The sequence below is a fragment of the Barbus barbus genome, assembly GCF_936440315.1.
Source record: "Barbus barbus genome assembly, chromosome: 22".
Lineage (NCBI taxonomy): Eukaryota > Metazoa > Chordata > Actinopteri > Cypriniformes > Cyprinidae > Barbus > Barbus barbus.
In genome coordinates this window covers 15,594,596-15,609,970 of record NC_136750.1, presented here as the reverse complement: position 1 = coordinate 15,609,970, position 15,375 = coordinate 15,594,596, and the positions used below count along the sequence as shown (strand labels likewise).

Below are 15,375 nucleotides of genomic sequence, written 5' to 3'. Positions count from 1 at the left end.
ATGTCATTCTGAGTCTAGTTTGGATTAATGGCTTTGAGGAGATGGGGACAGACAGATGAAATTATCCATCTGACCTAATATGAGAGCTTTAATTGTGTCAGTGGGACTCTGGAGATGTTGTGCCATGGTTTCCGATGAGAAGACGCACCGATCAGATTCAGAACACAGAGTAGACCATACAACCAAATCTCTTTGTTGCAGTGACACTTGAGGAAAATGGTGATCAAATAATGTGCATTCAGCTACTTTTTCTTTAATTTAAAAAATAAATAAATCATACATACAGTGAGTAGAACCTTTAGTGAATATAATTAAAATGATAAATACTCACATGCAATCAATATTCCAGTCATATCTTCTGATTTATTCCACATGGAGCGGGTTGCCTTCTCATGGGGCTTCCATGTCTAATAGTAATAAAGATAACAATATCAATAACAATAATTATTCATTCACTATTATATAGTACTTTCTCAGTGCTCAAGGCACTTGATGAATGAAAATGAAGTGAACAGCAGTTAACATACAAGCTTCATACATCCACACCAGTAGGTGTCAGTATATGCTTCTCTGGGATGGAAAAGAACTGGTGAAACACAAACAAAAACTTATTGAGTGCACCTTTTAATGTTCATATCAACTCTTGATAGTGTAGTCATGAATGATTGGCTAGAGAAATCAAGTGATCTCTTTCTGCGCTGTTCTAACCCAATCTCACGAGGAAACGTAACTATTTAACGAAATGCCAATTTCACATGAATTTATATGACTGGCAAAGAGCGTGAGATTTTTACAAAAATGTAAGCATTAAGGTCCATTCCTAATCCCACCCAAAAACTAATCTTCAATGGGACGCAAGATGATCGTGTGAAAAAGTACAAATGAGATTATACGAATTAGCTACCAAAATGTCATACGAATTAAACACCAAAATGTAAAATAGTTACGAATTTTCATGACAGTGCGTTAGCTGTTCTGACTCTTTTCTCCTTTCCAGCTCTGTCTCTTGTCTCTGTTTTGTGGCAGTTCTCTCTCCACCTTACCTTTGATATGTTCTTTTGATTTCTGTAAATGGTAAAGGTCATTTTGTCTATAACAGAGCAATGCTGACAACACTGATGTCCTGTGAAGAATCTCGGTCAGCACCTTTGCTTCTTTCAGCTGTGGTCCATATGTCCCAATGTGCTGGATCTCTTTCTACACAGATGGAGAAACATCAAATCTGACTGTTGTCAACAGACAACAACAAAAGCACAAACTGGTTTATAGACAAGCAAATAAACTTACTGTACTTTACTTTTTCTTGGATGTCACTTGAGGTATGTGTTTGTTGAATGTCAAAGTAGACTTGTGCGGTTTAAAGACGTATTAAAATGGTCGTCGAAAGCTTTACTTTATTAAATAGTTTTTATCGATATGTGAGAGAGCAAATGAGAATGACAAATAAAAGAGGTTTATGGAAAAATATATTTAACATTGTGAGGGGCAACTTTGTACCTGTGTATACGTTCAGTTTTCCTCTTGTATCTTGGGGCTTATTTGTGATGTCTTAGCTTTGTTTTTTGTCTAATTGCCAGTCTGAGGATTCAGGGTTTGCCCTTTGACCTCCAGAAAGAAAGGTCGTCTGGGGTGGGTCTGGAGAGAATGACAAGAGGGATTTCACAGATTAGGAAGAAGGGGTGAGGGTACCCTACTGTCCCGAAAGAGAGATACAATCCACTGGTTTCTTTTTCTTTTTTCTCACCTGTTCTGGAGAGAGAGAGACTTTGACCCTCTGGTTGTTCCGGTTACTATAATGTTAATACATTACTGCGGTCATTCATTGCCTCTTTGGGAAGTACTGTACATACTTCCACCGGACATCAGAAGACCTGCGTACTGGTTATGTTTACCTGCAAGTCCAGGAATGCACTATCGATTGGTATTTGAAGTCTACAAATAAAGTTTAAAAAGAAAAACTGTAAGAGTATTATTGTTTGTTTTTAATGCAAAATTTAATGTCATTTAATATGGAAATCCTAAAATTCAGTTGTTCCTTTTGCACAAGTTTTTGTTTTTTATAAAAATATTAATTAGAAACAATCCATGACAATACTGTACTTCTATCTCTCAAAGCTCACCTGCAGAGTTTAGTTCTAACCCTAATTAAACACACCTGAACCGAAGTAATCAAGGTCTTAAAATTCACTAGAAACTTCCAGGCAAGTGTGTTGGAGCTGGTTGGAGCTGCACTCTGCAGAACATTGGACCTCAGGATTGTACACTTTGATCTAGCAGACACAGTGCTCAAATGAAAACAAATGAAAACATAAAACGTCTTCGATCGTCTTTGCATCTCGCACGTGATATGCCATTCTAAAAATGTGGTGCTCAAGTTTGGTGCTCAGTGAGTTTTTAAAAAAAAAATTGTTTTATGCATGCTGCAGTGACTCGTGCACTTTATTTAGATTTTTACCATAGCTTTGAGCTTTGCTGAAATGTTTGAATGCACAAAAGCATGAATGAGAAATAAAAACTAAAATGTTGAATGGCTCCTTTCACAAAACTATCCGAAGGCTTACAATACGGTGCTTGAGTCATATTGACTACTTTTATGGTATTTTTTATCCATTTCGGAGCTTGACAATTGGAACAACATGAGGGTGAGTAAATGATGCCAGGACGTTAATATTTGGGTGAACTATTCATTTAATGTGCACAACCCTGCCAAAAAAAAACAATAGAAGCTCAATAGAAACCATCACAGAAATTATAATGGTTTTCATTAAAATACCATTATAAACCATTAGCTTTTTCCAGTAAAACCATTGCAAAATTCCTTTTTGTAGTGTGTTTTGGGCATTTTTCCAATATGATTTAACATCCCACCAATAGAATCCATCACATACCAGTAGACACCATTATAGTTTCCATTAAAACCAATACAATTCCCATTAGAACCATTAAATCCATTACATTTTCTATTGTGTTTTGGGCAGGGTTTTATTGTTTTTTGTCGTGGTGTTGCATCCGTGCCATTAGATTTCTCCCTTCTCATCGCTGAGCACCAGCAGCCAAGCATCCAGAGATTCAGTGTTTGTTTGAATCCTCCACAGATTCTGAACTGTAACAGTGGCCGGTCTCTCCCTCCTCCCTCTCTCTCTCTTTCTCAGTGGGACATGGTGTGTCTGTCACCACTGACTACCTTCCATAATGACATCCAGGGCTGTAAATGTAAAAGGTGAAAGAAAAACACAAAAATGCACACACCTGAATAAAATAGGAAAGAAAATCAGTAACACAGATACCAAGTCTCACTATTAACTAGTGGCTTATTAGCACACCTATTATGAACATATTGTCTGTTTATGATGAGTAAATATAAAGAATTCTGCATGACTATATTCTACATCCCTAATCCTACCCATTCCCTAAACTTAACAACTACCTTACTAACTATTAATAAGCAGCAAATTAGGAGCTAAAAGTCGTACATGGTTTATTATTGGCGAGAAGTGTGACCAAAAAAATTAGAGTAGAGCAAGATAATAAATTGCATAATGTTACACTGGCAAAATCACTTGTAATATCAGAAAAAGGGATAATGATTAGTTAGGGGTGGCCAGTTTGTATAGGAATTAGAAGGAAAAAGAGAAGCATTTGTTATAATGCTTAAAATAACATTATTAAATCAATCAGAAAATAATCTAATACTGTGTGTACTGTACATGTGGAGGTCAAAATATGATCTTTTGACTCCCTCATATATTTGTCATGTCCACCATCTTCCCTTTTTTTATTTGTTGTTGCTTTTTATAGCATCGCCATGGAAGTGAAGTGTGGTTGCTAAGTAACTGGCTGGCGTCTGGAAGAACAGAGGCTGCTGCTGCTTTCAGTCAAGAGCAAAGCTATGTCAGTGTTTGAGCGTGTGTAGATACTACATACATGTGTAGTCAACGGTATGCTTTATTGTCTGAAACTAGTTTTGGTCAGCTTTTTATACCTACTGCACTGGAGGCAGTCGGGCTCAGTTTTTAGCATTTACAGCCAGTACCTTTATCGAGCAGTTTGAAGGTATGGATTATAATGAAATATTTCCAGTTTATTAAATTATTTTTTCACTTTTTTTTGTTACCATATACTTATTTCTCTCTGTGGAGTCTTCTCATTGTCCTCAGAGAACAATCGCTGATGTAAACAGACCAGTGTCACGTGCTGCTCTGCTTATATCATGCTATTGTCCACAGCTATGCCCTTAAAGCTAATTTATAACATGTTTCTTTGGTTTTGCTTTGAGAGTTTACGATATTATTTTTATTTTATAAAAAGCAAGCGGAAGTGATAATAAAGCTGTTATTTTTGTGCCTACCTGAACATAAAAGCACAAAACAACATTCACTCTAGGAATCCATCGCGTAATAATTGCTCTGCGGGACTTTGTCGACATCTAGTGTCCATTTTTGTTTTTTTAAATATATCGGTCTCGGTTTGTTGTTTATGGGAATAAAACGATGGATTGGGCTTAGATGCTTTCACATTTTTGGAAAGAAACAAATCCTCACCACAACAGATCTGCAATAAGACTTGTGCTGCTGAAAAGTAAAAATTATTCGTGGACTGATTTGTTTTTATCGTAAAAAACATTTAAGTTAAAAGCTTAAGCATAAATGCAACAGTTTTGGTTGCTAAGTAAATAAACAAATACTTAGCAAATTATTTTAAATGATATATTACTACTACTACTAATAATAATCATCTTTTTACAGGACATTGTGAAAACACAAGACAGTATTTAGTATCAAAACCAACACATTACCGCTTGTAACAATTATTTTAATAAATACTCTTAGTGTTCCTCACACAGGAAATAAGGGGGTGGGTTTGTTCAACCCCTGCACAGAGAGTTACCCCATACAAATGATAACAATAAAAACACAAACCACATGCACACACACCCGTCCGCTCACACACACTCACATAACAGGCATACTCATTGGTGGACAGTCAAAAAAAATACTGTCTACTACCAGGTTTAATGGTTCAGCACAACACATTTGAAAACCCTCCAGTGTGCGTTTCTCAGCATCATTCAGTCCGCCAAAAGAACATCCTGTATTTCCTGCACAAGTGTAACGTCATTAAGGATCTCATCACATGTGCCCTGACATGACAGTGTCCTTCACAATGCTCTCTGTGGTGACGCATGGTCAGAACTGGTGTATACATACCGTTCCTTTCTCTTCAGTTGAATTGTTCAGTAGTTGGAGGAAGAACATCACTTTAAGGAGTTAAGGAAGTGTCTGTCTGGTACATAAAAAACAGGTAGTACATGTTTGCTTTTTATTGCCAATTGTTACAAAAACCTCTCTTCTCAAGATGCTCCTTACAGGAGCTGACATTGTTTTGAGGAGAACAGAGGCTTTTCAGATGAGTTTATGACGAGAGGGGGAAGTAAATGGTTTTCACTTGAAACACTCTTGAACAGAATGAGTGGAATAGGGGCTTACTCATCCAGTTTTAGTCAGATGGACATCATCAAGCACTTTCCAAGAATAGGGTACAAAAGCTTAACCTTCAAAAAATCTTGACCGCAGGAGGTCAAACTAAAGTGTTTTATTCCTTTCCTGTAAGATTTGCAACTATGCTACCAAAATTTGGGACATATGCTGTATACTCCTGTTCAAAAGTTTGGGCCAGTACTTTTTTTTATTTTTTTTTATTAAAGAAATTAATACTTTTATTCAGCAAGGATGCATTAAGTAGATCAAAAGGGACAGTAAATACTTTTACATTGTTAAAAAAGTTCTTTTGAAATATTATGCAACACAACTGTTTTTAACATTGATACTAAGAAATGTTTTTGTTGATTTCTGAAAAATCATGTGACAGTGAAGACTGGAGTAATGGCTGCTGAAAATTCACCGCTGCGTCACATGAATAAATGACATTTTAAAACATATTCATATAAAAACAATTATTTGTAATTATTATTTTTATTTTATCAAATCAATGCAGCCTTGGTGAACATAAGAGACTTCATTCAAAAACAAAACTATTTTTTCCAAACCCAAAATTTTGAACACTAGTGTAGAATTGATTTGGAATCACTAAATAGGGTTTATATAGAGTTTACCTGGTTCATTTAATTTAGTTATTTTCTTGCAATAAACATCAAAATAAATGAAATATGATGAAATATGTCAAATAAAAAAAAAAAAAAAAAGAAGAAAAGTGTTGCTAATGGGGCTATCAATAGGGGCAGATACGGTGAGTTGTAGTTACTTCCATGCACTTATCTCCCATAAATTAAACACAAATATGATTTTTTCTTTAATACCATAGGTAACGGTTGAAAGTTGAGCTGGTCAAGTGTAATTTGAGAACATGCAATTAGATTTTTTGCTTATGTGTATTACATTATGCAGGGTTGTACACAGAATGTGAGACAGGTAGTCTTTTGTAGTCATTATTTTGAATATCAATTTATGTATAATGTGTATAATTTAGCATTATATTTGTTGGATACATCAAAAAGTTGTGGGATGGGCCAAAATTCCCATTTTAAGGGGAATACAAACATTTGAAGTTTTTTTTTTCTTTTTCTTTTTTTTTTTATTAGCTGCTTTTCATAAGTTCACCAAAAACATGATATTTATGGCTCTAATGCTTTAAAAACGTGTGCCCTATCCTTGGAAAGTGCCAAGTACTTCCACACATGGAGAGAAAGCATCTGCTCATGTATCTTTTCATGTTTGGACTGCTCTCACATTCTGATTAGGTCATGCAGAGAGTAGTTTGAGATGTAGTCTTTTTTTTCAAAAAAAGAAAATATAAAATTCTTATGGTACACCTATTTTTATATTGTATCAATATATTACAATGAATGCAACTCTCAAGAGAGCTCCTTGTGTCATTGCAATTAACTGCATACACACTTCTCCTGAATGTAAATACAGAAAACGTCGCTGAACTTTATAATGTACACACTGGAGGGGTGTTCGTCGTTTTTTTTCCAGGCCAAAAAACAGGTTGTACCCATGGAGACCATGATGAAGAAGAAGCAGCGAGAGAGACTGGCCCTATGGTAACAGAGATATGGACAAACAAGAAACGTCACAGACCTACAGTAGTTAGACTGCCCTCTCCTGCTCTCTACAGGCCGCTGTTTAACCAACCGATCGCAGCCGTAATGAGGCCCATTAAACTCAGCGAATGAGTCACTGCAGACAGGCTGAGATAAACAAATCAAGGTCATTTATCTCTTAACCTGTCCAGAAGGCGTCTGTCTAGCTACTGCAGAGGGCAGCTGTTCCATCAGAGCTGGCAGAGAATGTAGTCTGATGGGATCATGGGGCAAACCTCTTACGACGACCACAGAGTGCTGGTTCAGGGTGGGGGACAGAAGTCTTTCTATAAGAAATTTTGTCCACATAGAGTGGCCTGTGGGTGTTTTCCGCACAGGGGGATGGTGCTGTCCTGGCTCTGGCCTTCCATGTCCATGTCGAGAAGGCTTTGATGGGCAACACCCACTCCAGCGCTCACCCCGCTGTCACCCGAGCCCAGTAGACTGTCGCAGCTGCTACCTGGAGATGAACTGAGCGTCTGGGACAGAGATGATAGTTTCCAGGGGTCCGGACGCACCCGAGCCAGGGTGGGTCGGGGGCGAGGAGCGAACTCGAGGGTTTTGGGACGCTCGAGTGTGCCTGTATGGCTCTCTGGCTCTGGCTCTGGCACAGGGATGGAAGGAGGAGGTTTGCGCCGATGGGCTGAGGGGTACACCATAGACGGGTCAGGCAGGCGTGGAATGTCAAGAGTTTCACGAGATCCTGGAGGAGAACATATGAACAACATGAAGGACTCTTTAAGTAAAATTATAATTCACAAACAAGATATTAACCATATGATTAAATCATATTTTATCCAAAAATCAAGACACATGAAAGATTGTATTTTCATCCTGAGGCTTACATTTAATACCATTAAGATTTTTTGCACTCACTGTGATTATTATTTTCATAAAGCACATTTAAAAGTATATATTTAAAATTTATGCACTTCAATATGAAAATAAAACATGATTACATTATTTAAAAAAATATATATTAAAATATTATATATATAATATAAATATTATGGACAATATTACATATACTGAAATACAAAAAAAAACTATAGAAAACTATACAAAAACAAAGAAAAACTACATTAATAACAATATGAAAATCAATACTGAAAAAAAATAATTCTCATTACTATAGTATGCAACAAATCATGTATTATTTTAAATAGTTTAAACAGCAACATTATATATATATATATATATAAGGAATAAAATATCCTGGAATAAAATATAATCACTACTAAGCATACACAAATGCAATAAGTTAGAACAAATATGACTCATTTTAAAATATTGCCTACACAAAATATCATATAACCAAAAAAAGCAACTTATAATAAATAAATAAATCAGTAATCTTATTGATCTTTGTGAGAAACACTATTAAGATTAATGGGAATTACAAAAAAAGTTAAAATAAATCCTATTGGTTCTAAAATATTGTCTTTTATGTTGTTGTGACATTTACTAAATAAAAAATAGATATATTTTACTTTTTTTTAATAAAGTACTTTACACATCATGGAAAAATTAGTTAAATATGGAATCATGCAAGTTACGATTGAATATAAGATTATGATAAGATATGAATGCAAATGTTTCGACAGAGATTCACCCAATGATGTTGTACCTGTATATGGTGTAATGGTTGGGGCTTGTGCGGGGGAGAAGGGCATACTCCCATCAGAGGGGGTGCGCCGATGCCCCACGACCGTCTGCGCTCGAGGACGGATGGCCCCATCGGAGGGTGTGCGGCGGTGCCCACGGTTTAATGCCATAGCTGCAGAGACATGGGTGGGTGTGAGGGACTGATTGGGCTCTCGTTTGAAGCTCTCCGCCCTCAGGTCCAGCAGAGGGTTTAATGACGGTGCGGGAGAGACCACCGGGTGATCACTACTAGGGGTCGGGGCAAAGTCATCAGGATCAGAGGGCAACAGGGACTTGGTGGAGTTGCAGTCAGAGAGGGAGGACAAAGAGAGGAGGGTAACGGAAGGAGACGGGTCCATGATGGGCAGGGTGGAGTCGTGATGGCGGTTGTGGGACAGGGAGAGTGACAGTGTCCGGCTGGGTGGAGAGGTACTGCATCTGAATCGGCCTGTGCGCTGGAACAAACCCTCCTTCTTCGTCCTCTGCTCCTCTCGCTGGTCCTGCTCATCTTGACTCATCTCAACATACATGGATGAATAACATCACATTACTTCAACAATAAGGTCAAATAATAATATAATATATAGCAATAAATATATAAAACAAAATGAGAATTACTACAAAAAAATCAAAAGAACATTTTAGTAGTGTGAAAAATATTTTCTTGCAAAATAAATATTCTATTTTATTATATAAGTAGTATATAAAATGTATAAAAATTTAGTATATAAAACTATATATTATAGTAGTAGTATATATAAAAATGTAATTACTCACATATGAAAGCCCAAATCATTCAAATTATTTATTAATTACTCAATGATTATACTTTGTGAAACTATTATTCATTTAAATATTAAATTACAAATATTAATTCACATAAGTAGTGCAATTACATGTTAAATGGGTAACACTTTATTTTAAGGTGTCCTTTTACATAATTTACTATTATAATAACAATAAATTATGCATAATTACATGCAAGTAACCCTAAGCCAAACCCTAATCTTAACCCTAACCATATTGTAAGAACATGTAGTTAATTAATATTACTCAGTACTTAAATGTATAATTACACTGTACCAAGGACACCTTAAAATAAAGTGTAACCATTAATACAAAGTAATCATCAATATTTGTAGTCTTGCTTATGATAATACATTCATAAAAAATGTACTGAAAAAACACTACTCAACCCTCCTATTAAGCCTCTTTTCTTCTGTTCCTTACTTTTCTTTTCTTTTCCACTTTCCCAGTTCCTCATAATGTGTACCTGTTGTCGTCTCAGCTGGAAGATGTCAGAGCCCAGGCCCACAGCGGCCAGTACGGAGGCACAGCCCAGCAAGAGCAGGTCACTCTTTTTCCTCTGGCTGCAGCGCCGAACTGAATCCTGTGAGCCCATTCCTGGCCCTACTCCTGCTGATCCTAAACCCACCTCCTCCATCGCTCCATTACTGCCCAGCTCAGGAGCCAGGCATCCCGGGGAGCTGTCGTCAAACTCACAGTGCTCCTCTACACAGAAGATAAGGGTAGTGAATTAATAATGAATAAAGAGAAACAGATCGTAAGCGTCCTATCATTTCAGTTGATATCTGTTTTTGATGTACTGTGTTGGGTCATAATGTTCAAATCAGAGGCAGGTTCATAATAGGTCTATAAGCAGAATGGGACTCAGACTCACCCATTTCATTTAGGCTTGAGAATCCAGCTGTCATAGGAGCATGTTTTGGGGACTTCCCCAGATTTGGAGCGCTGGAGGACCACACCTTAGCCTCCCCAAGTGACTTTAACCTAAAAAAGGGGATCAGCTTGAATGTAATTATACAAATTATATATATATATATATATATAATAACTGTATTAAATTATGGACCCGACCGTGAACTAACAGTTGTAATGTTTTTAACAAAGAACAATAACTTCTGTAACAAATGTAGCTACTGCTCATTGATAATGTTAATGCATTAACTAAGGTTAACTAATGACACCTTATTGTAAAGTGTTACCTATAATTCTTTTGCAGTTTAATGTTTGAAACATGTTTAATTTATATTTTTTTCTGTATTGCTTTATTGTACAGTATTTAAAGGATTAGTTCACTTTTAAAAAAACTTTTGCTGATAATTTACTCACCCCCATGTCATCCAAGATGTCCATGTCTTTCTTTCTTCAGTCGAAAAGAAATTAAGGTTTTTGATGAAAACATTTCTCCATATAATGGACTTCAATGGGACCCAAACGGTTCAAGGTCCAAATGACAGTTTCAGTGCAGCTTCAAAGGGCTTTAAACGATACCAGACGATGAATAAGGGTCTTATCTAGCGAAACGATCGGTCATTTCAAAAATAAATAAAAAAGTTTAAGTTTTATAAGCACAAATGCTCGCCTTGCTCTGTTCTGTGATGCGCGTTCATGACGTCACGTAATACGCAATTACGTGGAAAAGGTCACGGTTGACTTAGGCGGAAGTACCGAGTCAGTGTTTACAAATGTGCGGAAGGAGGACCATATACACATATTCAAATGTCTTTGTGTCAGTTTATCGTTTAAAATGCCCATTTCGTGTGCGTATCCTGGGTGTTTTAATATTAAAAAGCCTACTGACTCGGTACTTCCGCCTACCTCAACCGTGACCTTTTAAACGTAATTGCGTATTACGTGACGTCATGAACACGCATCACAGAACAGAGCAAGGCGAGCATTTGTGTTTATAAAACTTAAAAACTTTTTTATTTATTTTTGAAATGACCGATCGTTTCGCTAGATAAGACCCTTATTCATCGTCTGGTATCGTTTAAAGCCCTTTGAAGCTGCACTGAAACTGTCATTTGGACCTTGAACCGTTTGGGTCCCATTGAAGTCCATTATATGGAGAAATGTTTTCATCAAAAACCTTAATTTCTTTTCGACTGAAGAAAGAAAGACATGGACATCTTGGATGACATGGGGGTGAGTAAATTATCAGCAAAAGTTTTTTTAAAAGTGAACTAATCCTTTAAATGTTCAAAAAAGTTATTAAACCTGTTATACTGTATTATTTCAACACATTTTGCTACTTTTTTCAATTTTGGGATAAGACTGTATACTGTGATAAAAGCTTTGGCAATTATCGCAACATGAAAATTTGATACTGTCACATGCCTTACACACACACACACACACACACACACACACACACACACACACACACACACACACACACACACACACACACATACATATATACATATATATATATATATATATATATATATATATATATATATATATATATATATAGTCACAAATCCGGTTTATGAACTCGTTCACTTACCACCAGAGGTCACCCGCTCACCACATGGACTCTTGCACTACACTACTGTGGCACTTCACCCCAGACTACAGTTCCCATCATTCATTGCACTGATGACACACACACAGCTGAATGCATTGATTGCACAGCTGATTCCCATCAGACATGCTACTTAAGCCATTGACTTCCTCATTCAGATCGCCGAGTATTGTCTGCGTTTATCGCTCTCCTAGTGATAGCACTTTACGGAGCCATTGTGTCTTAATTCCTAGTTATAGTCTAGTTTAGTCTCGTTGTGTTTCCATATTTCCTAGTTCCTGATTCTTGGCCACGTAATTTGGATTTACCCTTTGCTTGCTGTTTCGGACTGTGTTTGCTCCTCGCCTGGACTTTTGCTCACGTTTACAGATACCCCTCTTGTCTAGCCTCTAGATATCGTTTGCTGATTGAAGATCCACGGTTGTCCTAGGATTACTCTTTGTCTTGCCTGTGTTTTACCTGTTTGCCATTATCTGAATCTTGTCTGTTTAATGACCTCATCCCTGAATAAAAGCCTTGCAAATGGATCCGCCCCGTAACATAGATATATATATATATATATATATATATATATATATATATATATATATATATATATATATATATATATATATATATATATATATATATATATATATTCCCCCTAGAGTCATTAAAAAAATGTATACAAATTTTTGGCACATAAACATTAAAATAACAATATTAATAAATAATTAAAAAGCATTATAATGCCTCATTTCCACTGAGCGGTACATTACAGTTCAGTACAGTACGATTCGGTACGGGTAACCCTGATCAGGCTTGTGCTTCCACTGCCAACAGTACCCTTTACTTTATAGGCGTGGAGTATGCTGGAAAGTAGCGATCGACAATAAAGTGCGACAATAAAGTGCGACAATAAACACATTTTTGCCTCTTTTATGTCAGTTTTAATGAACAATAATAGCCATTATAAAGGTATAAGTACAAAGTATAAGAGGCTTATATAAGAGGAAATAAAGACATAAGCAAACAATTCACAGTCAAACGTTTGCTACAAAGTCAGCGCTGTAAGTTACTTACTTACTAAAGTTCAAAATAATTCAACTTTAAAATAGTTCAAGTTAAACTTTATGCTCAGTCAAAACAATATGACCAGGAGCAAATAATAGATTCATGAGACCACGAATGCCTGTTAAATATACACAAAACGAATTGATTCTCGTTTAATCGCTACAGAGACATCAGAGCCAGCAGCAAATGTTGGAAGGACTAGCCATGCGAAAGGCTGCTCGAAGCTGATACATGAGCACGGAGAACCCGGTGATCGCCTGGAGCTTAGAAATCGGCATAGCAAATTTTCAAATAGGAGCTATATCTTTATAAATAAACCACAGATTTTAGTTTTAAACAACTGAAAAACTCTTAAAACCACATTTCATGACAGAATAACAGTAATATTTTGAAAATTATGCGTTTTTTTGGGCAATGACGTTTCAAAAGTCCACAAGAACAGACAAGAACACATATTGAGAAACGGTTATTGTCTGAGTGAAAATATAAAAGTACAAAATACACTGTTATATTTTTTGTGTGTGTTTGCGCACTCTGATGTAACAAGCAGAACACAGCAGAGCAGAAAGAGTGAAGGAGAAGCTTTATCCCTTTGTATCACGCACAACTGACGATTCTAGTAAACCAATCAACTTCTGCAGTGAGTTTTTCTTCTTTGCTGTGCTAGGTACCTCAACGAAAGGGTACCAAAAAAGTGTTACGGTACGGTTCACTATTTTGGTACCATTCACAACTTCTGACAATGGAAACGGACATAATTGCGTACCGTACCGTACTGCACAAAACCGTACCGCTCAGTGGAAACGAGCCCTAAGAGGACTTCTACAGCAAATAAATAACTAAATAAATAAAGTAAATAAATATAAAATAACTAGTTACATAAAAAAAAAAATACAACTTCTTTAAAGGTATATTTTTTTGGTCTACCTGTCCTCTCCACCGACTCTCTCGCGCTGATGTGTGGAGCTGGGCCCCCATGTTCGGCCTTTCTTCTTGGTCCCTAGGTCCTCTTTCTTACACACTGCCGTCCGGCCCCACGTCTTCCTTCCATCACTGGGCGTCACTAGACCACACAGCAATACAAACACATTTCAGAAAATATTCAATTTTATCTGTTTTTGCATACAACATATTGCTACCTAACTCAGCATAAAGTATGAATTACATAGAAACACAAGTATGTAAGCTAAGACAGTCTCAGACACACTTCACAGACACATTCAGCTCTTTTAAGAGGTATTGATTCTTGGCACAAGGCAATGCAAGCGTACATCAATATGTACTAAGCTACTCCAGCAATGTACTCTGGTCCTTATTTATTCTCCTATATAAAAACAAAATATTTACACATTGACTTACGGCGTATGGCTCTGAGGCGAGGAATGACTCCTGGGCTGGCTGGAGGAGTGGTGCTTTCACTACCCTGAGCTTTCCTCTTGTCCACGCTGGGTGACGCTTGCACCGTGATCTTATGTTCAAAACCTAAAACAGACAGATGCTGTCAGGGACTTACAGAATATGATTCTACATATAATTAAATAGAATTTAAGGGTATATTGGCTGGACTCTTCAGATTTCAGTTTGTTTTCATACCCTTGTATGATAAAACATTTTACTGGACAATAACACTAATTTGATTAGGGGAAAAAATCCTTTTATTATAAATGTACATAATGCAATGCTGGTCAAAAGTTTGGAATAATTAAAATTATACTAAATAAGTCTCTTATGCTCAGCAAGGCTCCAATTATTTGATTAAAATACAGTAGAACCAGCAATGTTGTGAAATATTAATACAATTTAAAATGTTTTCTATTGCAATATATTTTATGATGTAATTTATTCCTGTGATGCAAAGCTGAGTTACTCCAGTCTTAAGTGTCACATGATCAGAAATCATTCTAATATATTGATTTGGCACTCAATTATTATTACTGGTTCTTAATTATTAATAATGGTTCTTATTATCATAGAAAAAGCAGCATTTATTTGAAATAAAAGCTTTTGTCTTTACTGTCCTGTCACTTTTCATCAATGAAATGCATCCTTGCTGAATTAAGGCATTGACTGATTAGTTTCCACAAAATGTTGGGCAGCAGATATAATACAAAATGTTTCTTGAGCAGCAAATCAGCTTATCAGAATGATTTCTGAAGGATCAAGTGCTGCTGAAAACTCAGCTTTGCCATCGCAGGAATAAATTATATAAAATATAAAACAGTTGTAATTGTAATTAAAATTTCAC

At 36.4% G+C, this 15,375-nt stretch overlaps 1 protein-coding gene across 1 annotated transcript in view; it reads right to left on the bottom strand.

Moving 5' to 3' along the window:
* Nucleotides 1-6,593: 6,593 nt before the first annotated feature.
* Nucleotides 6,594-15,375, bottom strand: part of LOC306888158 (mitogen-activated protein kinase kinase kinase 10-like) — a 31,363-nt gene continuing 22,581 nt past the window's right edge. Inside the window, exons 6-11 of the mRNA XM_079446320.1 lie at nucleotides 14,490-14,612; nucleotides 14,058-14,193; nucleotides 10,428-10,537; nucleotides 10,020-10,258; nucleotides 8,730-9,264; nucleotides 6,594-7,805 (exon numbers count right to left, since the gene is read on the bottom strand). Of these exons, the coding sequence (XP_079302446.1) occupies nucleotides 7,390-7,805; nucleotides 8,730-9,264; nucleotides 10,020-10,258; nucleotides 10,428-10,537; nucleotides 14,058-14,193; nucleotides 14,490-14,612 (1,559 nt within the window). The 3' untranslated portion in view covers nucleotides 6,594-7,389. The remainder of the gene's footprint in view (nucleotides 7,806-8,729; nucleotides 9,265-10,019; nucleotides 10,259-10,427; nucleotides 10,538-14,057; nucleotides 14,194-14,489; nucleotides 14,613-15,375) is intronic.